At 38.1% G+C, this 26152-nt stretch overlaps 1 protein-coding gene across 1 annotated transcript in view; it reads right to left on the bottom strand.

Annotated features, from left to right (window-relative positions):
* The window catches only part of mao (monoamine oxidase), a 45139-nt gene that overhangs the window by 13908 nt on the left and 5079 nt on the right, over positions 1-26152 (bottom strand). Inside the window, exons 2-3 of the mRNA XM_042000979.1 lie at positions 11830-11924; positions 10819-10956 (exon numbers count right to left, since the gene is read on the bottom strand). Coding sequence (XP_041856913.1) covers positions 10819-10956; positions 11830-11924 — 233 coding nt within the window. The remainder of the gene's footprint in view (positions 1-10818; positions 10957-11829; positions 11925-26152) is intronic.

Below are 26152 nucleotides of genomic sequence, written 5' to 3'. Positions count from 1 at the left end.
GTTAGATCAAAGTGGCACATTTTACACTAGTGACCATAAAATCTCATTACAAAGGCTTGAACATTGGGATCAACAACACTGCTTTAGGCTGGTTTAAGTTGTTTCTATCTTCTAAAAATACCCAAGTTTGTTATGGAGTTCTTCAGGGTTCTGGTCTTGGTCCAATTTCTTTATATACGTTACTATTAATAAACATATGAAATATGACATTAATTTTCATATTTATGCTGATGTTGCCCATGAGACCTGAGAAAAGTCTGATCTTGTATTGAAGACATTAAAGCCTGAATGTCCTGCAATTACCTGTTGTTGAATGTAGATAAAACTGAGGTCACTGTTTTTGGCTGCAGCAACCTCAGAAATTCTATTTCCAACGACACTGCAGCGTTAGGTGGCATTACTGCGGCTCCCTGTACTACTGCAGGGAACCTCTGAGTAAATTTTGACCACAATTTATGTTTTAATCCAGATTTTAAACAGGTTTCTCTGTGCTTTCATTACATCTAGGATGGACTACTACTCTGGCGTCATCATTATGTCTAATTTCTAACGAGCAGAGGGACGTTCTGACGGCAGGAAATTCATTTTTGCAGATCAGTTGTATTTTTTTTTTTTTTTTTTTTGTACAATTAATAGCAATCTGAACAAACAAGAATATATTCTGTGCACACAAATAGATAAAACTTTCCCTCAGTGTTGTTAATCTTCCCCCCCATTGTTCTCTCCTCTGCAAACTGCCACACACCTGTGCACACGCTCTCAGTGAACCGTGTGATCACTTCTGTCAACACTGCTCAACTAGCTGCAGCGCTATAAATATACCACAATTCCAACCAATCACAGGTTTGGACAAAGTCATCCTGATTGGCTGCTTCTCTGCATCATGATAACACTGGAAAAGATGGTTTCTAAATCAAGAGTTGTTTCAAACTTTTTTTTGTTTTATCGTTGTACATCTACACAGATTGGAGCAAATATGGAAATTCATTTTGTGTGCACAGAATTAACCTTTGTTTGCTCAGATTATGTTATTTTTTGCACAAAAATATTCCTGCTTAAAATGAACTCGCTCAGGGTTAGCTTTTTAAAGGTCCTCTCCTGTGGAAACTCACATGGGTCTGAAATACTGACACCCTCTCTGTTTTCAAAGCCCCACTACTAAATGTTGGCAGATTTTCTCCTAATGAAGGCTAACTCTGCTCTCTTCTCTGAGCTCTCTCCAGTCAGTAAAAGTCAGTCCGCTGTTGACTCTTGTCTTATATCTTTGTCCCGTTCTCTCTTTCTTTTCATTGCTTCTTTCAATAATACCTCTTGTGATTCCTTGCTGAGTCAGCCAGTTTGTTGATATCCAGTTGCTGGCATGTGACGCGATGCTGTAAAGTGATGCAGTGTCCTGGGAAAAAATACGTAAAGTCTGGTTTCTCAGCCTTGGGATGCCATGTTTATTTTAACGTTTTAATTCATATTTTTTTATTTTCACTTTTAGTGCTGTGAACAATACTTCTATTAACAAGTTATTTTTATGAATTTATTTATTTGTTTTATGCATTTTGTAAAGCACTTTGTGATACACTTGTCTTTGAAATGTACTATTTTAAATACAGCTGATTTGATTTTGATCATTGAAACAGTGTGGGATCATTTTGACAGAGAGCAAAACAAAAAGGCAGAAACATCCAGAGAAGAGCTTTAGAAAATCCTTCAAGAAGACTGGGTAACTATCCATAAACACTACTTTAAGAAATCGTGTCTGAGGAGGCTCAGACTGTGCTGAAGAATAATGCTGATCAGACTAAATTTTTACTTTTCAGATCCTTAGAATTGTTCAAACTCTTTTTTTCTTTTCCACTTTATTTATATTTATGTTTCCTTGGTTCAGTAATTCCTCCAACTTCCCATTTTGCTCATGATAAATGGACATGAAGGCCGCCTGAGGACGTCTACAGTGTTGTATCCTCCATTCTTTATTTTAGAAGCCAAATAAGTCAAAAAGAGAAAGGGAACTGAAATAAAATCTTAACCAGATGTGCAAATTTGCAGCAACTTGGATGCATTTAAAAAGCATCAACGCTGTTTTTTGTAATTTCCACCTTTAAAACATCCAACAAACTGTCAAAATGAAGCATCTTCAGCTGTTTGGATGAGACATACTTGGGGGAGGATAAGCCAGTAAATACAGATGTTTTTGACCTTTTGCTAAAATCATTCTCAGCAGCTGTGGTCCAACAAGATTCCTGAAACACATCTTTAATTTCAATTACAGCAGTGACTTCTGCAGTTGAGATCTGGTCAGGAACGGGTGTAGAAATGTTTAATATGGTGCATCGCTTGCTGGGAACAGTGCGAGCTCACAACTAATATTCAGAAAGTTTAATCTTCTGACTGAACGTGAAATGATGGACTTCACTTGTAGAAAACCTTGCTCCAAAATTAACAATGGAAACAGCAGCTTCACTCGACTCCACGCTGGATATTTTTAGTCAAAAGACCAAAAGTTGAAGTGAAACCAGTCGAGACACTCCATTGGGTACATTAGAAAATAAAAAAATAAGTTATTCTATCTTTCATGTTTTTCTTACTTAATAGATCTGACTTCAGTTTATATTATGAGATGAGTCAGGATTACTGCACACGTGGAAAATTATATGTATGTACATTAAAATAAGTTCTAGAGCTTGAAAAGTTACTCTGATCATGATATAAAATACTTAATATTTCACTCCCAAATACCTGGGATTAAATATTTTGTGATTTCATAGATCCTTGTGATCTGTACGTTGGAATGAATGTAATAAAAAAAAGTAAATATGTCAAACATGTTAATGAAATTGAATGTAAATTAATTCAATAAATAAATGTTAAATGAATGTAAATTAAATCAAATAATATGTATGAAGTTAACAGAATTGATTTATAAATATGTTAAACTAAAGATTTTAAATAAAGAATTATAAAGTGTATTTAAAAACTATAAACATATAATATAACTACAGATATATATTATATAAAATATATATAGTAAAAATAAAATATGTAAATGAATAAATGAATAAAAATAAATATGTAGCGAAGGCTAAATATAATTGAAACTATGTTTATTTTTCTACAGAAAAGATTCATTAAATGTAAACATCTTTAATTGTCTTGTACTTCTTTGGACTAAAACAAAGCAGGAAATTAGGAGTTTTTATTATTTAAAGGTTATTATGCTGATATTTTACTGGTTCAGCCCACTGGAGACCAGATGGTGCTTCATGTGGCCCCTGAACTAAAACACAAATGATACCCCTGGTTTATGGTTACTTAGCTGAAAACTCATCCCACAGTGCTGAAAAAAGTTTGAGAACCACGACTTTAGAGGCACTTGAAAACCACCAGATGGTTTCCTTTGCAAACGTGCAGGACGTCAGGAGAACTGTGGGAGCGACAGGACAATCCCACGCTCTCTCAGTCTCCCATAAGCAGGAAGGGTATTTAATCAAAGTGTGTCCCCCGCATTTCTGATAATGATAGCTCATCAATAAATCCAGTTCTGAGGGCTGCAGGCGCATCAGCCCGTAGTTTGCTGATAAGGGAAACCAGCTCTGGCCTTTTGGATTACAATCTGCTACAGTAAAGCTGATTAGCTTCGCAGCTTGCTTGAAAGCTAACCCTAATTACAGAAAGGCCCGGGACACATGATGGTTTACTATTACTCCTGCTCTTGTCATGTGAGGAAATGCAGACATTGTTGTATACGTTAGATGTAAGTCTCAGTCTTTGCACTTTATATTCCTTCACAAACTTCAAGCAGGAACAGGAAACCTGCCCAATGCCACATCAGTTGGGAGTTTTTCTTACTTCTTTGTTAATCCAAAGCTACTTACAATCAAAACAACGTTGTAAAACTCCAAACAGTAACATATGCCTTTGAAAGTCCATCTGATGAATGAGGGTAATGAGTTGATTTACTCTGAGCTGCAGGAATTAGAGCTTTCCATGAGCTGCAGGGCAAACAGACCCACAAAAGTCAAGCCAGCAACCATAAGATGTTTTATTCTCAGTGCCTCGATTAACAAGTTGATCTGTTTTGGGAGTGCATTTTACAGTTGCATGCATCTGATTCACAATGTGAGCACCAGCTTTAAAACTAAAGCACTGAACTCACTTTATTCTATAACAAGAGCTGCTGTAACAAGTGAATTTCTCCACTGTGAGATAATAAAGTCTAATCTAATCTAATCTAATCTAATCAACTTTAAAGTATCCAAAGTAGCTCAGAAGACTGATTGTTCAAAGTTTATGTTTACGAGCAAGTTACAAGCTACAAACGAAAAGTAATACAATTTGTGTTTTGTGGATTATTTCAATGCTTCTTGGAAATAAATAGTATACAGTTAGAAAGCCTGCTTATTTCCCCTTTAAATGGAGTTACATTTGTAAAGAAAATGCATTTGAGGGATGAACAGCAGAGTCGAGTATGTGGGCTGTGCCCATGAAAAACTTGCCAAATCATCTCTCCCAATGTGAAACAGCTTGTTGTTGTTGTTTGTTGAATTTGATGGTTGAAATCTGAAGAAACAGGCTCTTCATTGCATTTGTACTCCCAAATTCTGGAGGTAGCCTCTGAGCTGGACATGTACATGTATGATGTATGTTTGTAGACTTGCAGGTTTTAATCCATCTGTTTGCAAAGTAAAGTAATTTTTAAATTCATGACAGGTGTAGGAACCTCCACCAAAAACCAAATAAACTCCAACATCTGAGACTGAAACCGTTGGAAATGCATTTAAACCTGAAAACCGTTCCTTGCTCAGCAGCTTTTAATGAGCTAAGTTATTAATTAGTGTTTCTGCATCGTAACAACTCTTCCCTTCTCTTGTGAGCTTATCTCAGTGTGGGCATTTCTTTTCAGCATGTTTTTAACACAGTTTACTAGTGAGAAACCTGAAAGTGTGATGGAATTAGTAACTGGGTTCCTCCAAGATGGTGTCAAAGCTACGGTGACATCACATGTTCATTCTCTATAACAGGAATACCCGACTCCGGTCCTCAAGGCCCACTGTTCTGCAGACAGTCAGTGTTTCCCTGCTGCAACACACCTGACTCCAATACATCATAGCGGACTTGTGCAGAGCTCGTCAGAGATCCATTTAATTTGAATCAGGTGTGTTGCAGCTGGGAAACGTCTAATACCTGCAGGATAGTGGGCCTTGAGGACCAGGGATGGGGATCACTGTTCTATGCAACTGAGTGTGATATTCCTTCACATTCTCAGACAATAACAATGAAGTATCACCTGCATGGTCCTTTAAGTAAAGACATCCTTTACATTTCAGATCTTCACCTGTTTTTGCACAGTCAGCTGTGGGAGAAACACAACTTACTCCTCACCTCTGCACACATCTGCACAGACAGTCCGACAATGATAGAGCAGCTTTTGATGAGGGATGCTGCCATGGAAACCATACAGGAAGCTACGAGTGCTGTGCACATGTGATTTCTTTCAGTGGATCTTGAGATAGTCGCCAAGGAGACACTAGCATCGAATGCACTTAGAGCTGACAAGTGGCTTGGCAGTAACACTCAGATGTATTTTCTGACTCCTGTCTGCACCCAACGTCATGCTTGTGACATTTCACAGCAACAGTGAAGTAGGTCAATAGTCCATCAGCCCCACTGACACAGTAGTAGATGAAACCACGCTTCGCTGCAGATCAGTCATTAATAAATGACTAAATAATTCTGTATTATGAAGCATGATGTCAACCATAACCTCATCAGATCACATAACACTTATTTTGAAGAAGTTCTAGCAGTAGTAGGCAGTACTTTTTGGGTACATCTGGGGAAATAATAGACTGCCCTTAGAGGAAATTTATTTTCTGAAACACCTCTTCTATAATTTTTCCGGCTTTATATTTTTTTAACCTAATAAAAGTCTTTAAATGGAAAAAAATCAAAACAAAGCAAAAAAAAGCTCCCTCATAACCAACATTTCTACAAATGCACATCCTCCAGAGACTCTAAAGCTCAGTACACAGTAAACTCTGCAAAGTTTGGCTGCCTTACAAATGAAAAATGACCAGCATGGGAACAAAAGGAATGAACACATGCTTGTCATTGTACTTTGTACACCAGAAGGGAAAATACCACTTTTATCTAATTTCATAAAATCACTGTCACTAACATTTTGTTGAACTATATTAAGCATTTGTCAAAGTTATATATCCTCCTCTTACAATGAAGGCATTTGATTCATTTAACCTAAAGCACTTTCTGGCCTGCATGCACCACTATAATGATAAGAGGCTGCAAAAATCAGAGGACTTTCTATCAAATTAGAGTGAGAAGACTGATAAGATACAGATATGCTTCCAACAACAGTGCGACACTGATAATACAAGACAAGCAGCAAAGTGTACTGTGTCATCAGTTTTGTGCTACTATGCAGGTGCTTTTTTTAATTACTCCCATAATTTCAGCACCAGTGTTGGTAAAATACGACTCTAAAAACTCCAAACTTTCTAGCACATCAGAATTTCTGGTTAAGAGATCATATAAACACATATATTTTGTTAGCCTTAGTCATATTTTAAAGTTTTAAAGGTAATTATACACAGCCAATCTGCAATATAAGGAGAGTACAGTTAGACAAACATCACAATTTAGCCAAAATATGACTCAATTATGCTATGAGGCTAACAATATATAGAAATGTGGTGCACAAGTTCCAGATATCATTTTGAAACATCAAATCTTTATCAAAGATCGTAAATCTTGGCTTTTATTTGAAGAAAGTGCATTACATAATTATGTTCCATTGCATGTGAAGAGCTGCAGGATATCCCTCATCAAAGTCAACAGTCACTGTTTAACAAGGTCACTGTCTGCAGAATAAAGAACTCTCTGTTCTTTGTTCTGCTTCTCCACAATGTGGTGGTGTTCATCTGACACCAGTGTGGACTAGTACTAGTAGTACCAGCACTGCATTGTGGCTGATTCCTACCCATATTGCGCACTGACAGGATAGTCAACATGCTGCACAGACTTTTAAATACACCACACAAGTTGAGTCATTTCTAGGGTGACCATTACCCAGACATGTGCTCTAAATTTCTATCAAATTAAAAAATGTGTTTGGCGAAAACTTTTTATAGTATTGTAGCCTCGAATATGTATTCATCGGATTTGTGTTTTACTAAGAGACAGTTTGTTTTAGAGTGGAATTGAGGGGTGGGGGTGGGGCTCTATGTTAGTTTAGTTTGTGTGTGTGAGAAAGAAAGTGGTGTGTGTGTGTGTGTGTGTGTGTGTGTGTGTGTGTGTGTGCTTTGATTTATTTTGTGATAAACTCGGGTGTGTGATTGCTTGTGTTTTTAAGATGCAAAAACTGTTGTTTTTATTATTTTGTAGCACTTTGTGCTGCTGTTATGCTTGACACGTGCTTGAAAAATAAAGTTTGATTAGATTTTATTATTGTTATACACTCACAGCCATTGTAGTGTTTCAACAAGAAACAGTTATACATCATTTATAGTTATTTTCAAAATAACTATAAGACTTTGTTGAACATGGTGGAGTTCATGGTCTTAGCGTTAGCTGCTAATGTGAGAGGTAATAAGCTGCTAAACAGTTTATAGGTGAATTTAATACAGTGGTGAATGAAATTAGAATTTAGCATCATCTCAGCGAGAGAAGACAATTTTGGACAAAAGCAAACTTTTCAGTTGCGTATCTGCTAAGATCACACCAACCATCGGTAAGTCACGCAAGCATACGCAGTGTCACTGGAAAAGGGAACCATTAAAAACAAAACTGATCTCCCAGTTTTATGAATTGATATTGAATTGATTCAGTTTGAATCAATTCAATTAGCTGATTTTTTTTTAACCCAGCTCTAACTAAAACCTCTAATTTTTGACAGAGATCTAGCTGCACCATTCATATTCATCCCGATAGTGTTTATTTTTCTAGGCAAGCCTGAAGCTTGTTTCATTTGTGCTATGTGTCATCTTCATTTATCTTCACAAGTAACACACATACTGATACTTACACATTTTAACATCCTGAAAGTTTTTGTTTGCTGTATAAATAAACTTAACCTTGACCTTTTGTAAAGTAAGCCCTAAACATGAAGCCCTGTCTGTGGTAACCTATTGTTTGTCTCAGAGCAGCAGCTATGTTCTGCCCGATGTGATCTGGAAAAAATTGATTCTGGAAACATTTCATTTTCATGCTGAAATCCGCGTCAATGAAATGTAGCGTGACATTTATATATGGCTCGACTAAAATAGTGATGAGGTGGCAGTGATACCGTTTGTCTAAAGTGTTGATGACTTTCTTAAATCCCGGGTTGTTCACTGGTCTTTGGCAAGAAAAACTTCTGCTTGTTTATAACGTTTGTCTCTCTGTGTCTCTGGGAGCTGGTGGATTGTTTAGTCACGACTCACAAAAAAGACTGAACATTTTTCTATTTTCTTGCGTCGCGCTGCGAGCCCCCGTGTGCACACACACAAGTTCCATAGAAAATGAATGGAGAAGGAGCGACTCCCATGTGCCCAGCCCATAATTTGAGAGGTGTTTGCAACACGAGTTGAATAAGACCAAAGCGGTTGGAGCTGTGGGAGGAGTCTGCACCAGAGCGCTGCAGCTAGATTTGCAACTGAAAACAGCACAAGCGTAAACTGAGGAGGAGCAAATAATCGGATCATTTCATTTTTATTATCGCTGAAAACCCAGATCGTAACAGAGATTAAAATTCGATTAATCGCCTAGCAATATCATGGGTATGCAATTTTCAGCAGTGGTTTAAAAAGTAGTCACACGGCTCAAAGACTTAAATCTTGTATCTCAGATGTAATACTCATGTTAAAATGTCGTCAGCTGCCTTTTATAATGTATGCATTAGCCCACCCACCCAGTGTCACCACCACCAGTGAATGATCATGGTTATCACTACTATCACCACTATAATTAAACATATACTAAAGGTTATCATCGTCATTGTACTCATAAATACATACACAATACAAAAATGCTGACAACAGACTTGCCAGAACCTGTTTCGACTAGTAAGGGTAATAACTGTGATGATAATGAAACAGTGGTGGAGGTCAATATGCAGCCTCTGATCTGAGAACAACTTTCCAGAAAGAGCAGTGAAAGTGTTTTTAGGTTTGTAAGTTTGTGCATGTGTTTGCACAAATACCCCTGGGACAGCAGCTCAAAGTCCACCTCTGAAGATCTGATTGAAACACAGCCTGCATGGAGATAAGCTCTCCAGCCACCCAACACACAGAGACAAGGCTGCCAGCCACACTACTTCAGTCTAGTCCAGTGATTTACAACCAGGGGTAGCTTGACCAGGGTACAGCAGCAACGGCAAATCAAATCAGGTGGAAGAATACAACTGTGTTAAGGACAGCGGTGCACCCACACTAATGAGATATAGAGCAAAGAATAACAAGAACAAAGAAAGATGACCTCAGTATCTCTGTTTGCCTTTCAACCACTCAGAGAAGAGAGAAACCGCATTACAGAAACCCCTTAGGCAAAGATTAGCATCTCCAGTTGCTAATGCTGCAGAGCTAAGGCTGGCTGGCTCACTGCTTAACAGACATATAGGAAGTCCCAGCAAAGACATTATATTTGCTTTTCTTCTGAATATTCCCCTGGACATCTCTGAGCAAATGCTCTGTATCCGTCTTTAGCGTAGAACATAAATGGGCCTTTCCTGGCTGATTGTGTTTTCTCAGTCATGTTTTAAATGCTGGTGAAGTTTTAAAGTTATTAGTTTTCAGATGAACTGCAGCTCTAAAATTTCCTGATATATTCCCTGTATGTATGTAATCCCCCATTGCAATCACTTTGGATATCTTGCTGCAGTTTTACTGACGCCTCGCTGATGAATTCTGAGCTTCTTCATAAACTTTTCTTCTGATGTGATGCTGCCCACTTGCTCCACAGTATTGTGGATAAAAGGTAAATAAACATGGTGCAGTATTTCCAGCTGTGAAGTACATACGTGAACTGAACTGCAACGAAAGTCTGAAACAAATTTCTGCACAGTCTCCAGTAAATCTTTCTGTTTGTGTGTAAAAAAGTGTATTTAGTCCTTTCATGGCCTTAAGCTGGGTTCCCTACTTCTGTTCGTCTTTAGTTTATGTCTTTTTTTAAAGAAATTATTTTTGATTTTTGTTTTACAACAATTAATCTTGATAGTTTGCATTTGGGCCCTACCTGCAAACCCCCAAACCCAAAAGTCCAATGATATGCAATATGTTAGATTAAATTTAAATATAATTTGTAGTTGTGTACATATCATGCTATATTCAATAAATGTGATTTTTCTCTTTGCATTTATAGCAAAATATGCATATTAGTGTTGCATGTAAACAAATTTCCAAATTATGGTCAACACAAGAATCGTCCTCGTAACCGGGACGATCTTTTCCTTGTGCATTAACAAGATGCTGTCAAGTGTCAAACATTTAAACCTTTTCCTTGGAGGGCATTGATTGTACGTAATCTCATTTTTTAATTTGATTATCTAATTTGCTTAAATTATACTTGCTAACGTGAAACCTGCGTCACCACTTGGGTTCTGGCTTTAATGCAATAATAAGAGCTTTTCAGTTTATACAGTAAATTGAACTCTTGAGGCAAAAACTTTATATTATATCCATAATGGGGCATACACAGGATGCCTGTGCTATCTTCTGGAAGCTACCAGAATTAATGGACAACTTAAAATGTAAGACACAACTGGAAAATGTTTGAATCTGCACACAAATGTCAGCAGCCGTGTCTTGAAGTAGGAAACAAGTAAAAAACACTCACATTGACATAATGCACCAGATTCTCCTTCTCATTGACTTTGTAGGTCTTTATGCCGTACTCTTTGGCCAACCGTAGGATGCGGTTCTGAGTTGGTCCGATGTAGGCCCCGCCCAGATCGACCCACTTTGTCTCCTTGTTCTGGAAAAAAATAAAAATATTACAGATAATGTTAAAAACTCCTTCAGAATTTGTGTTTTTGTGGAAAGCAATCCTGCCTGTTTTGCTACATTTTTGTGATATAAAAAAAGAATCAGCCCTGTTGTTTTGGTTCAGTTTGTTGGGATGATTCTTCAGGTGAGATGAGTCAAATATAGGCAACACAAGATTGAGTTTTCTCGTAAAGGTTTGTTCCTTAGCTGTAGAGTCTGTAGATCTTTACATACTACGTGGCTTAAAGGCTACATCAGGAATGTCCAGCTCTGGTTCTCAGGGGCCACAGTCCTGCAGGTTTTAGATGTTTCCCTACTCCAGCACACCTGATTCAAATCAATTCCTCAACAGCTTGTTGTCAAGTTCTGCCCAAACAATGTTGACCCATTAATCTGATTCAGGTGCTGCAGAAGGAAACATCCAAAACCTGCAGGACAGCAGTCTTCAAGGACCAACTCTGGACACAAACCGATTGTATTTATTCATTCATTCATTGTAAATGAAACATTTTTAAACAAATCATGAAGATAAAAAAAGAGACGTGAACATTCAAGAAACTGCTACTACTAATAATGTATTATTATTATTATTATTATTATTATTATTACCTCATTTATTCATCTATTTGCACCAATTGTTGTATTGCCAAACAGCTTTCAGTACCTGAAGTTATGTCACTCCAACCATGTTTTTTACTATAAGATTTCCTGCTGTTTCTATAAAATGTCTTTAAATTGTATGATGGCAGGGTTATAAACATGTTTCAAACATTAAGATAATTACTGTTATTGTTGAATGAATGATTAAAGCGCTTTTTCTTTCAGAATAGTATCTGCAGTGACGGTGTCGTCCAGGTCTTACCCGCACGGTGAAGGTACGGCCACCGACCCGATCCCTGGCCTCCAGCACTACAGGTTTCAGCCCGCTGGCTTTCAGCAGCTTTGCTGCGCTCAAACCTGCAAAACACACAGCAATCATACAGGTGAGAATCCTACAGTATAAAGTTTGTGTGCCATTATAAGCAGGATGATTTAGATGATCCGGGTCAGAAACGTTTATAGGTTTGACTGTTTGTTTACACAGCTCTGTTTTTAGTGCTCTTTATTCCTCACATGACTCCAGAGATCTGTGGAAAACAAAAAACAAAGGCTGTGCATTGAGAGGGACATGCAGAGGGTGAGATTGCTGCAGGCCTGAGAAGCAGAGAGCAAATCTTCCACAAAGAATCACAGAGCAGCTGACCTGCTGATCATGTGAGGAGACAACGAGGGCAGAGCCAACAGCAGAGCACCAGTTTCACATGCTGCCTTGTTCTTGGCCTGACCAACCAAAGAGTGTATCAGCCCCTGACCTCAGGCAAACCTGGTCATAACTTTAATTCAATCAGACATAACATACATGAACCTGAGCATGTACACATGTGCAGACGGTTACAAAAGCGTATGGCTCAACAGCACCAGACTCTCTACATGCACAGAGGCCACAAAGAGAGTATGTATCTATATTTTATAGAGCATATTAGTCACTGCTTTTACTGGTTCAGCTTCCACTTTTCTAGTTTTGCTCTTAAATAACCAAGACTTAACAAACTAGCTGCAGGACTAATTTACAACTTTGCCATAATTTGGGAACTAATGTCTGCAACTACTTTCCTAACTTTGTACCCTAATGATCCATAAAAATATGTTCGGGAAAAAAAATGTTTTAAATAACCAAGATTATTATTATTTTCAGCATAAAACAATAAAAGCTGATTAAGAATACAACTACAGGAGTGAATTTATCTGTCCTCTTGTGGGAATAAAAGCTTCTCTAAACCCGATATTCACCTAAAATTCACAATATTTAAAATTTTATTGACATTACTGTAATTTTGTTGCTGTAGATTCAAGTTTGCTGGGCATAGAGTGAGAGGGCTTTGTTTCACCAGCTCAGTTATTATTTAGGCTAAAGTAATCAGCTATCAGTGGTTTCACAGTGTCCTCTTTGTCCTCTTGACTGGCTCTAAGTAAATAAAGTAGGCAGATATAAACATGTTTTTATCTGTAAATGGATCCAATGGCCTCAGGTGCAGCGATGACTGCACTACAGGTAACATTGTGTATGTGTGTACTGTCTTCTTCTGTGGTCCTTTGATTTAGTTGCACATTGCACCTTTGAGGACACGTGTTGTTACTCACACACTACCTCCTGCTTAAAACAAATCCATAGTTTTTATAATTACTGGGTTCTGTACATCTCAAATATCCACAGAAAATATAAAATATGCTGACAAAATTTAAGCTTTTGGTCTTATGAGTCCAGTATTCAAACACAGGAGTGATACAGATTTAGTGAAACAAGTATATAACAACCTTTTAAATTCTGAGGTCTTTATAAACAGATGGGGACAAATGGCCTCTTTAATTTTGTTCTGCATTACTTCAATCAGAGTTGGTCTTTGCAGAGATAATGCTGACATATTGTACTATAATCTGATAGATTTAGAGCTGATTGTTACAGTTTTCCAATGGGTTATTCTTATTCATCCTGAAAGTGTTTGATTTGGTTGTTTTAGTCATGCCTGAAACTTTTTTTTATTATTTTTTGTGCTATGTGCTGTTTTAATTTATTCTCCACCAATAACACACATGCTGGTATTTACACATCTTAACAAATCTCACAAGTGTTGCCTTTACTATGACACCAGAAGTATTCAAATAGATCTTGTATTTGCAGAGATATGCTCATTTCATTATGGGTATGCAGTTTATGAACAAAGGTTTGCATCTCTGATCATCTTCTGAGTCAAAGCCTAAGACGGCTTTGACATTAGAGCATGCAAGATTTGACCGATTTGTAATTAAATTATTGTAAGCATTTAGCAGTAGTTCACATCCCAGCCATGTTATCTGTAGATCTTCCATCTTTCCATACATTTTAAGTCCAGATTTCCTATTTATTACAAATTTATCCTGACTAAATAATTTCTATTTCCTAAAGTCCTGTAAACATACTGAATAACACCTTCAAAACACCCTGCAAATTGATGGGAGTTACATTACAAACTTGGTTCATTGTATAATATAAAACTATCACATGACTAAGTTAAAGGTAAAACTAGAAGCAAACAAATGTCTAAAATCTCTCTGTAAGATGGAAATTTTTTTATTTTCTTTCAATAAAACTAGACAAAAATGTGCATGTGTCTGTAACACAGTTCTAACCACAAGGCCTTCTGTAAGCAGAGCACAAAAGCAGGAGGTAACTTCCAACAGACGACAACACCACCTCATTGCTGCCCTCTCAGCAGGCATCTACATCTGTGCAAATGTTTTCTTGTCTTTTGACCCAAATTCCCTTCTTTCCTCACCATCTTCACTCCCCTTAACTCTCTACTCCCAAATCCTGCTAAGCCTTGTTGAAACTAGCGAGGTTTATGGGAGTTTAAACATAGTTTGTTCTGTATTTGCCAAGCACGGCCTCTCCTCCCTGTACAAACACACCCAGCTTGCCAAGCTTTGGAGAAGGCATTAGCTCTGACCAGAGAAAGCCCACAAATCTTCCACCATTAAATTGATGCTATTACTTGCATGCAGCTCAAAAGGTCAGCCCCTGTCTTTGAAAACAAAGAGCATCTGTCTGTTTATGCCGACAGCAATTACTGCAGAAACATAGCTTCCTGTTGGGATAATACTTTGATCAGATAGCTTGTTTGCCCTAATTGAGGCCTCACCTTTTCCTTTGGTTTAAAAAAGGCCTTTTCTGAAATGCAATAGATCTGGCCTGCAACTGAACTTTTTCCTGTTTAACTCTATGTCATAACAAAGAAAAGACATGCTAAGATTGTTCCTGACGGAAGGATGGAGCAGCAGGAGACAAAAATAAAAATTTAGACTGTATGAATAAAATTGAGTAATGGAAGTAAAAACCCATCCTGCACCGTGAGCAGATAAAATAATTCTGCTCCATTTTTCCTGCGGCTTTATGAATTTGTCCAGAGAATGAGCTTGCAGATTTCTGCAAACTGCAGATCTTAAAGAAGAACTGAACTGATTTCACAACTCTTCACAGGAACTGTCTTCACTGGAAGCATTTATGAGGGCTGAAGTACTTTGTGTTATCAAAGGATCTTTGTTGGCTTGACTTCCTTTAATGATTAAAGATCAAACTTTAGTCATAATGTTACGCAACATACTAGCAAGACATAATTACATCAATTTTAAATGTACAAAAGGCAGCACTATGAGCCATTTCAGCACAAAAATTCCTCTTCACTAAATAGAAATGGTTGAGGCACAATAAAATAAAATAAAATAAAACTCTTGAACTTGGCTGATACAGGCTGAGATTTCCGGGGAAGTTTTAGTTTAATGCAATTTAAGCAGGGGAATTTCATGTTTAAATAAAACAGAAAGTAATCTGACTTTATTTTACAGTTAAATTAAAAGCTAATCAGGACTGATTTTTAAGTTTCCATTGTTTTAATACAATATTTAACTAACATGACGTTCACAGCACTCGTGTGCCCTCGTCAGGCCCAGAAAGTTACAGAAAGTCATTTTAGGATTTATTTTTCTTTATAGAATTTAATAGGACTGCCTGGATTAACTGATATGAGTCTGAACAAATCTTTAACATTGCAGATTTAATTCCATCAGTACATCTGGCACTGGATCAAAGGGAAAAAACTATTTTAAAATTCAGTTGAATCAAACCAATTCTTCCACAAGTTTGCACAACATTTAACACAGTGATGTACACACCAGTAGTTTTTCTTTGCAAAATGACTAAAAGTGTTTATAATGCACCATGAAATCAAATATATGTAGGAAGAAGCACTGAACACAACTCTGAAGACACATCAGGAATACCTGGATGCTAACACAGCTAGCACAAGCAACAACACACAATGAAGCACAGATACCATTGAGACCGAATCCAGGAACACAGTGAGTTAAATCAGTCTACGAATCACACGGATCAAAAGACTGGAAAACATGTCACTGAGGAACTTTGAGAATCTGGCAAAGGAGTGTTGAAATCTTGGGGGCTGGGGTAGCTAATGATGTTATGCTCGAGCCCGTCTGCTTGACTTTGTATCGGTCTGATGAAGCATGCACTGTTTTCAAAAGTCACGTGACCACACCAGCCAAGGCCTCGTTATGTCAGACTCAAGCTGTTTCACAGGGATTGTGAAGGATCGGGTCTTGTCAATCTTACAAAGCTTTAGAGGTTGTCTCAATCCCCTCATCTTACAACTTCATGAATACACTAACACACTTCACTATCCCAGCTGCACAAGCAGCTGATTTAGCTGCAAAAGTTTCTGCTATAGATGAGTTTATTGATTTTAGTTATGTCATAATCTTATGTTACCAAAATCTACCAGCCCCCTTTCATCATTTATATTAATGACAGAAGGAAACCGTCCTGCTCTGGCTTGTGGTTGTTGCCTAATCTGAGGCAATAAGATGTCTCATTCCAGAGAAACATCTGGAGAGTCCTTCACATAATCCATTTGGAAAAGGGAGAACACATGCTAAACATACTTAGCAGGGTCTGATTCAAACATCTACCTATTAGATTAATTAAAACACCTAAAACCTGCCTTTAGTTAACAGTTCAGGCCTCTGTCAAAGTCCATGGGTGACATTAGACGAGGACCTTGAACCCTGGGTAAAACAGAAAGCGTTGCACAGGCAGGATGAAGAAGGAGCTAAATGGAAACCAACAAAAACAAAACTGAGAGAAAAACTCAAGATTTGACCAACCAGCTGCAGCTAGCATGAAACAGAAACAAGAAACACGATGATCTGGCACTGTACAAAGGAAAGCTGGAGCTTTCTGAGGGACGAACGGTAAATGAGAAGCAGGTGTGACGGAGGAGAAGCAGGAAATGGAAGTTAATTAGAACACAGATGGGACAGACTAAGCAAAAATTAGACATTAACCCAACAAGAACTAATCCAACAACAGAACTAAAGCTCAAAGATCATAACTTTTGAGTTGTGGCTATGAAATGATCCAACACTCAAAAGCCTTTCATCTGCATGCAGATGCATGTTTAAGGTAATCTTTCTTTCTGGCGGTAAGCTATGCAACACACTGGCTGGGCCAATGGTAACACAAATCTCATAAAGCAGGAATCTCAAACTCCAGTCCTCGAGGGCCACCATCTGCAGGTTTTAGATGTTACCCTGATTTAATACACCTGACTCAAATTAATGTCAGTTTGAAGAAATCTCTTTATACCCCCAAGACGTTTGAACTAACTCTCCCATGTCAGCCTTGCTCAACTTGTTTAGTTGTTTCAAAGACTCAATTTCATGGAAAGTCAATTGAAAAGTCAACTTGCTCGAAATTAAATATTTGATTAATCCAAAAGTAAATTGGGATTTACACTGAACTTGGTAACACATCTTGTGAGGATAAAAAATGGATGGTGCATATTTTTGCCATAGACTAACCCCTAACCCTAACCCTGAGATAAAGTGGCATTAGGACAAGTCTTTAACCAACATCCTTTCTATCCCTGATGCTACACATAGATTGGAGATTGCCGTGGTTTTTCTCCTTGAACTGTCCTTGTCACCCATGGTACCGGACCCCAGGATAAGAACCACTGTGTTACAAGATGAGAAAATGCTGCACACGCAAAAGAGATGCTTTCAGGGTACCATCTGTGTTCAAAACAAGGCAATGTCAGATGTGGAAGTGGATCAAACAGAAAGTTTGAACCCTAGAAAGGTTCTGTTGCTGTGATCTAGCATAGGTTAATTATTAGTTTACTGATGAAAGTTTTTTGGAAAAGTTTCATATCCTGGAGTTAATAGGCATTCAAAATGCTTTCTTAAGCTAAAATAGTTGTATTTCAAACTAAATTAGCCATTTTTTCTCAGCCAGAGTATGAGTCAAGATTTCATTTCTGACTGCAACAAAGAGCCTGTTAAAATACATGTGCAGCACCTGAATGCTATTTTATCCAAGGAAGAAACAAATGTCAGCCACTCGCAGTTGGAAGCCATGAAGAATTGAAAAGAGAAGATGGATCCGTCTTCCTCCTCGTGTCCCTCTGAGCCTGATCTCCTGCTGTTAAAGGCTCTCTGCTTCTCACATCATGATAACTGCCAATAAAAGAAGTTGATATTTATCAAACAGATGCAGCAGCCACCTTGAAGTGTGGTCCTCCTCATCTCAGGCACAGCTGCTGTTCATTCAGCAGAGCAACTACCTCCATCGTTCACGGATATTTAAAGATGTTAATTGTAGTGTACGTTATGCTAAGAAAAACAAGTTAAAATTTGTGCAGGTACGTTAAATTGTTATTTACACACAGTGACAACCGGCTGGGAAGCAGAAGTAGTCGCTTATTGCTCCTCAGAGTTGATTTAGTTTTTAATTACAGAGCATATCATGAGCTTGCTGATTAATTTACATTACATGCAGATGTATTGACACAACATATGAGTAAAAACTGAATGCATAAAGGAAGTGCTGATGCTTTAATGTGGGTTAATTTGTTCTCTCTGCTGCTGTTTCATCTCTTTTAATCTCAGTCATCTCTCTATTCATTCCCTCCACTGCAGCACCTTGAGGCTCTAGCTGACCTAATTGTCTGGCGTTTCGATGATGTTTGAGAAAAAAGGAAGATAAATCCAACTGCATTATTTACTTTTTTAACTGGCCATAGACTCTAATTAATTTTCAAATTATTATTATGTGTTGGTAAGGTACTCAAGCTCAATGAGAGTGAGTTTCTGAAGCTTTTTGGACAAATTCTAAGAGGCACAAACACATTTCTTTTCATCCTCTAACCTCTGTACTGGAAATAAAGCAAGGGGAAGACAGTTTCCTTGACAACAATAATTGTTAAAATGGAGCCACTTGGCAAGGAATGAACTGTATATATACTTTGTGTGTGTGTGTGTGTCTGAATCTCTGCCATCTTTCACAATCTACATGAACATGAATATGCTCAAAGTCCTACAAACCTCACGCACACACTACAACACACATCACAGTTCTAGCATTTCTTAGGCAAGGCAAGTTTATTTATATAGCACATTTCATGCACATGGTCAATCAAGCTGTTTCATGCAGCAAAGACCTGAACCAGAACCTGAGAGGTGCATCTGGACCTTCAGCTGATCCTTCTACTGTTGGCCGATTAATCATCAGAAATGGTCTCCATGGAAACATGGCTACCAAGAAGCCATTCTTAAGGGAGGGAAATGGGGAGAAAAGGCTGACGTATGTCACATGACACAAGATCTGGTCTGAAACAGCAACAGGTCTGATGGAGGATGGATCCTCCCCAGAACCTGGATGATGCTCGCTGAAGCAGTATGGGATCATCTGGACAGACAACAGGGGCAGAAACATCCAAGGAAGAGCTTTGGAAAGTCCTTCAAGAAGCCTGGAGAACTGTTCCTGAAGACTACTTAAAGAAATGACAGACAGCTTGCCCATGTCTACATAAAGTGTTTGCAGCTGCAGAAGCCCAAAGTCTTCCTTCATGATCTGATTTACTGATTATTTATTTGAATTAAAAAAAACTTCTCTTAATGCTGTAAATCCTCTGGCAGCATATCAAACTGCACTACCAAGCCACAGTAAATCCTGACCACAGAACATCGTACTTCTGTCAGTAATGACAGCTTAGACATTTCTCTCTTTAACCAGCATGGATCTAATCATGTGGCTGTTGCAAAACTGCTGTCCTTGAAAGGCCATTTCCTGTTTTTTGCCTTCTCCTCTCTGCTGGTCCCTGTCTTCTGCTGTCTGACTCTCCCCCAGTGTTCCCCAGGATTAATCATGTAATTCTCATCAGTAGCCTGCAGTGAAAGATGAGAATCAATGTAGATTTTCAGCTCTAAAAGTACCAGAGATTCACATGAATATCACATCAACAGATACTTGCAGACTATGTTCATGAACACAGCTCTGCACATGAAAGGATGAAAAGGTTGCGTTTTAAAGTAAGAATATAAATGTGTAATACAATATTTATGGCAGCCAGAATATAGTTAAAATTCACTGACAACATTACTCTCTAAAACGGATGTTTAATATTATACTAAAGCCCCTTTTCCACCTACGGATCCAGGTTGGTACAGCAAGATTTTTAATATCTTTTTTTTTTTTTTTTTTCATTTCTACAGGAAAAAACTGGAAAGACTGCTATAACATTTTGTCTGAGCTGCTTACTTTTTTGGGACCCTTCTGTCCCAGTCTTACTGAGCTGAGCCTAAAGGTTGGCACTGGACACACTGCAATCCACTGATTGGTCAAAAGAATCATCACTTCCTGTGAGACTCGGCAATATGAACAAAGCAGGAAAAACTCCATGTTTAAAAATATGGTGGATATTTTGTTGTTTAAAGCCACATGCCAGAAGGAAAAAACAAAAACTGCTGAATGTCACATTCTTCTTTGTTAAGATTCAAGGCAGGGTCGCTATGAAGTCATGCTATTACGTAGTTATCTGGCTTATACTCCACCTCTATGTAAGAGTATTATTGGCTGTGGAAACGCAACAGAGATCTGGGTTTACCAAACTGCACCAAACTTTCTCATCTTGAGCTGGACCCTTGGTGGAAATGGGGCTTAATACATTTCAATCAGACAGCTCATGAGCTGATGGATAAAAGCTTGATCGAGCGTTGCAGTTTCGGGGATAAGCTCTGATTTGATCACTCCTCATGCATGCATGTTTTACAATTTTAAATAAATTAAACATTAGAATGAATGCTGCACAATATTTTGTCTTTTAACCGTAATATACAGGTGGATGCTGCAGTGGACGAGGGGCTCAAAACAAATGCAGGCAACATGCAGGGTTTATGATAGCAGCAGCAACCGTGGCAGCAGGCATAAAGCAAACAGCAAGGAAGTGTGCAGCTTAAATAGACTAGACTGGACATGTATGTTTGATATGTAGCATGAAAGATCACATGGGATGAAGCTCGAGTTGTCTACCTAGCTCATAGGCCGCTTCATAACCCAACAACTACAAGTACATTTTAGAAAAAGATGTTTATTAACAAATTCTTGTCACTTAACTGTTTTGATGTCTTTCAGTCAGGATTTGGACCCGTCAAAGTCTTGAATGACATCCATGTAAACATAGATGGTGGCAAAAATTTGGTTGTGATTCTATTACATCGAAGCTGCTTTTGACACAGTCGACCGTAACATCCTGACTGGAAAATCAGGTGGGACACTCTGGTCCCATTCTGAATTGGTTTAAATCCTAAATGAAGGACGGCAACTATTTACTGTAGATCCATTCAAGCAAACATAGCTTGTGAAGTTCCCCAAGAGATCCTTAACGTTCAGCACCAAATTACCAGAAAAATTGAAGTCTCCTTCAAACCTTTGTTCTTTTATGAATTATTATCATGTGTCTGAACATGAACAAATTGTACTGTTTTTTTTTTTTTTTTTTACAGTCTTTTTATTTCAGTTTTCTTTCCAGATTTTTCCACTGTATTTATTTTATTTTATCTTTTACTGTAAATAAATTCAGGTGTTCAGGGTGTTAATAAGATTAATTAGAGTTCCTGAAAAATTTGTTTTTTAACCTAATAAAATGTTCATGTATAAAGATGGCAGTACTCAGGAGGATAAAATGGTAGAGCACAAAGAAGTTTTTCTTTTTGAGTCTATGTTCTTCAATATGTACACTTGTGATGATACTAATGGTGTCTGTTAGTATAATATGTAACTCGCTGTATTTTCCTGTCTGTTTCTGATCATTTACAGAATGTTGGATTGACTTATGTCTGAAATTTGTTTTATAAATAAACGTGTCTTTATAAAAACGGCAGTATTTGGACAGAACAGTCTGCTTGCTGCTGGGCTGCTAATCTTTTAGTGACATTTTATTTCTTGGTGTGTGCATGTGTGTGTGCTCTTTAGCAAAACTGTTATTTGCCCTGGAACACAAACAAAAAAAATCCAATAGTGGCTGATTGACAAGTGTGCCACTTGAATCAAGACTTTGCAAAAGGCTCCATTGATTTGCGTGGGGAGACATTTACGAACCAATCACATTTCCCAGCGGCTGCAAAAAGGCGAGTGTTACACACGAGCAATTACTAATTTAAACAAACAAGATCATAAGGTCAAATAAGCAAAAAGAAAAGTTTATTTTAAAAGTACATTTATACATTAACACTTTTAAAAGAGTTGTGTGTAAGATGTTGAATCAGAGAAAGTGTTTACTGAATATTAATATCGTGGTTATTCTGTCTAATGTTATAAAAACCAGGATTTATTTTATTTAAACCTTTATTTTACCAGGGATACCAATTAATTGAGGTAAGTTCTTATTTTAAAATGATCTGGCCAAGATGGCGACACAAGAACCAAAAAAAAATAAATAAATAAAAATAAAAAATAGATGTAAAGATTTTAAAAAAGGAAACATCAATCAATAAAAATAATAAAGCACAAATCAGATAACGTTCAAGATAGCATGATTACACAGTAAAGGACTCATCTAACAGAGGAGCTAAATTCAGGTTGCATTACCAACTTGTGTGAGTTCAGGTGATTTTAGCCTGTTCCAGGTGATCAGCACCTTCCCGTTTCTTATCCCTTATCTTAGGTTCGGATTGACTGACCGAAGATCACGACTGCAAGTTAACTTTAATGTAATATATTTACATGTGTAGGTAGGAAGAGAGATAAAGATCTGAGATTTATAACAAATCTTTAAGCACAAAATGCAGCTTAATGAAATATTTAGTTGGGACATTCATATACAAAAGGTCACCATAATAGACAACTGGTAAAAAGAAGATAAAACCAATCTTTTCCCAGCTGGGAGTGAAAACTTATATCTATAGTAGGAATCTGACTTCAAGAGAGGAAGGCGTTACATCTTAATGAGCCTTGAAATGTGAAATCAACTTGAAAGCTGCTTGTGTCGTAGTCATGACGACCCCCCGCAGGATCTAAAATTACAGTAAAACACTAAAGAGACTCAAAAAGCTCAGCGGAAATTAAACCACCACTCAAAAATTTGCTATTTTTATGCTTTTCTTCTTTAAGTTTTAGACCTTTATGGGTCAAAATTACTTAACTTTCAACACATCAACACTGCCTCATTTCTTACACTTCTGACAATAGCATGTTTTGTTGTTGCTTTTTTAACAGTAATGAATAAATGAGACGGTATTTCCTGCAGAAATGATTTACTTGTTTGCATGTTAGATCCGAATATTTAAACTAAATAAACGTCACGTCTGCCTGACGTGTCTTTATAAATCTCTGTGCATCATAAATGATAATCTTTTGATTGAAAATCATTCTGCCACAACTGGAAACGGTTATTATCTGTTTACTTAAAGTAACGACCTTCAGGAAATTACTGGTCCCAACAAATGAAAAGTCTAGCAGCACATAATCCACCATAAAAGAGCTAACAACCATATTTCCCTCTTCTGCTGCTGTGCAGAGCAAACACGTGAGATATATGTGCATGAGAGTACGGTGGAGTTGGCTGGTTGGCGGGTTTCTCCTATTTGTACCTGCCTTAAGTTTAAATTGAAGCTTTAGCTTCATATGTATTTTGCAATCTTGGAGAGCATCGGTTTCTGTACTCTGATACAGACAAACAGTAAGCAAAAAATAAAAAAAAAAAGATTAAGTGGAAACATTTCCCCCAGAGCACCTGCTTCCAGTATTTTCTTTATACTATCACAGATACATGTTGAGGATTTTCCAGCTGTGCAAACATCCATCAGCTACACGTACCTTTCACGCAATCAGTGTCATCATTCATAAGATTAACCTGCTGAGATTACGACCACACATTTCTCATGGCTTTACCTGCCACATGCAAGACAAACACAGAGACACAAGCATGGGGAAAGTACAAATGGAAACACACGAGGTGTCGGTCCAATGTTTGTATCTGGCAGGTCATCCAAAAGCTCCTCGTGTTTACACAGCTGGATGGAGAAAGCAGTAATGTGGTACTGCAGCCATGTTGATAGAAGTTAGATGTGCAGTTCCAAGGTAAGAGTTCATGTCACTGTAGGAACATTCAAATATGATGACAGCTAACCCAAATCACAGAAAAGCATCACAGAACTACATAAAAGGGGAAAAAAAAAGTTTTTGAGTCACAAAAATTCTGCAGCTTTTGTAGCTTTGAAAGATAAAGGAAAAAGGCAGACAGGGAGAACAACTTCACCCTCCTCTTCTACGTCTGTGGGGAAAATATGCCAGCTAGCTCACTTGGAAGCCAGTGTTTTGATATAAATGGGGTGTTGTAAGGAAATCAAAATACAGCGATTCTTATTTTTACCAGATTAAAATGTAGTTTTGATCGTCATCTCTCTTCTTCTTTCTCAGCAGGTTTCCCTGGCTCAGAGTTATGATGCTTATTTATTATTATTCTCCAGTACCTTTAACACCCCCCCCCCCCCCCCACACACACACACACACGCACACACACACACACACACACACACACACACAAGCCCAAATACAGCCTAAATGTGGCCTTGACCTACAGCCTTGACTAAATGTGATTGTGGCTGTCAAAACTCAGCCACATGACCACCACTGTAGTGGCTCTGGTAGTAGAGTGGGTTGTCCAATAAGCAGAAGATTGGCGGTTCGATTCCCACTCCCCCAGTCGTTGTGTCCTTGGGCAAGACCCTCCTTGCCTCCAGGGTTTGGTGGTGGTTGGAGAGGCTGCCACATTTGCGTCAGTCCGCCCCAGGACAGCTGTGGCTACACATGTACCTACCATCACCAGGAATGAGTGAGGAGTGAATGAATAATGGATACCATGTAAAGCGTTTTGGGTGCCTTGAAAAGCGCTTTATAAATCGAATCCCTTATTGTTATTATCCTTATTTTCATAAGGAAGGCTTCCTGAATTTGAACCACTTCTGGCCCACAAAATGCTTGCCTTATTCCACAGTAGTAACACCTGACATCTGGACCACATGATGCCCACAGGAGATGTGTCATAACCCAAGCCAGGCTGACAATTTACATCTGGTCCACATCTGGCCCACACAACACTTGCCAGTGTCGTAGCTAAGCCATAAGTGCTAAAAGTAGCCCAGTTTCACCCCAACACGTCTGCTTTGGCTGCATCTACAACCACAAAAATGTGGCATCAAAAATAAAAATAAAAAGCATCACATAACATCTATTCTACATTTATTTTTTGGCTTCTTACAAATGTAATGGTTTCAATAATATTTTTATGTTCTACCTCTTTTTGTTTTTTCGTGGGCTTTTTAAGTTCCCTTTTGTCTCATTTTGTTTGAGTTAATTTTGTTTTGGTACCAGTTATTTTGAGGAGAGTTTGGTTGCTTTGACCTCCTTTACGGACTCATTTTCTTGTTATTTTTTGTATACACTAGGCTTAAACATAGTAATCTCTGAAAATTGACTCGTTTTTGGAGCCAGCCCCCAAGTGGCCATCCAAGGAATTGCATTTTTATATCGCTTCCGTGTTGGATTAATTTTCCAGCTTTCTGACGATTTTTGGACTGTTTTTGTCCCGATTTTGCTTCTTTTCAACCTCGGACGGCAAACACCTGATCATTGTGAGATTTCCCCGTCCATTTATCATGTGGTCTGTGATGTGTTATGAGCCGCTTTGTCCCGATAATCCGCTCCGAAACGGGTCGTAGCCGACAATTGGGAATATTGAACATGTTCAATATTTCAGACCCAATTTCTGAGAAACGCCGACAACTCGTGCATTGTGACTGTGTGGATGGTGACGTGGTACGGAATGTAGCCAATCAGAGAGCGAGCTGGCTGGGGAACAAGGAAGTAAATAAAGTCCGTGTTCACGCCGTCTATTTGTCTGTTAACAATAGTCCCAAGACCACCATCATTCCCTCGTCCTATAGATCCTCTTCCATGCTGGATGTTGTGTTTTCGGGTTGTTGCTATGGTTCTTCTTCTTTGTTTTTTGCCAGTGGTTGCTATGGTTCTTCTACGTTTCAATGTTTGCCCGGTTCGGAGGACTAGATTGTAGAGAAGTTGCGGGACAGCATCGTTATGTGTGTGTTTTCTTCACGTGCGAGGTCTCGACCAGATAAAAAATCTCATAAAATTAAAAGAATCGTTATGTGTGTAACAGGCCTTAGTGATGACACAAACAGATTCAAGTGACATCAGAGACAGTGGGGTGTGCCAATTAATTTGTCATGAAATTATA

Source organism: Melanotaenia boesemani, chromosome 12 (assembly GCF_017639745.1).
Source record: "Melanotaenia boesemani isolate fMelBoe1 chromosome 12, fMelBoe1.pri, whole genome shotgun sequence".
In the NCBI taxonomy this organism is placed as follows: domain Eukaryota; kingdom Metazoa; phylum Chordata; class Actinopteri; order Atheriniformes; family Melanotaeniidae; genus Melanotaenia; species Melanotaenia boesemani.
The sequence above is the reverse complement of the archived record's forward strand: the minus strand, read 5'-3'. Positions and strand labels throughout refer to the sequence as shown.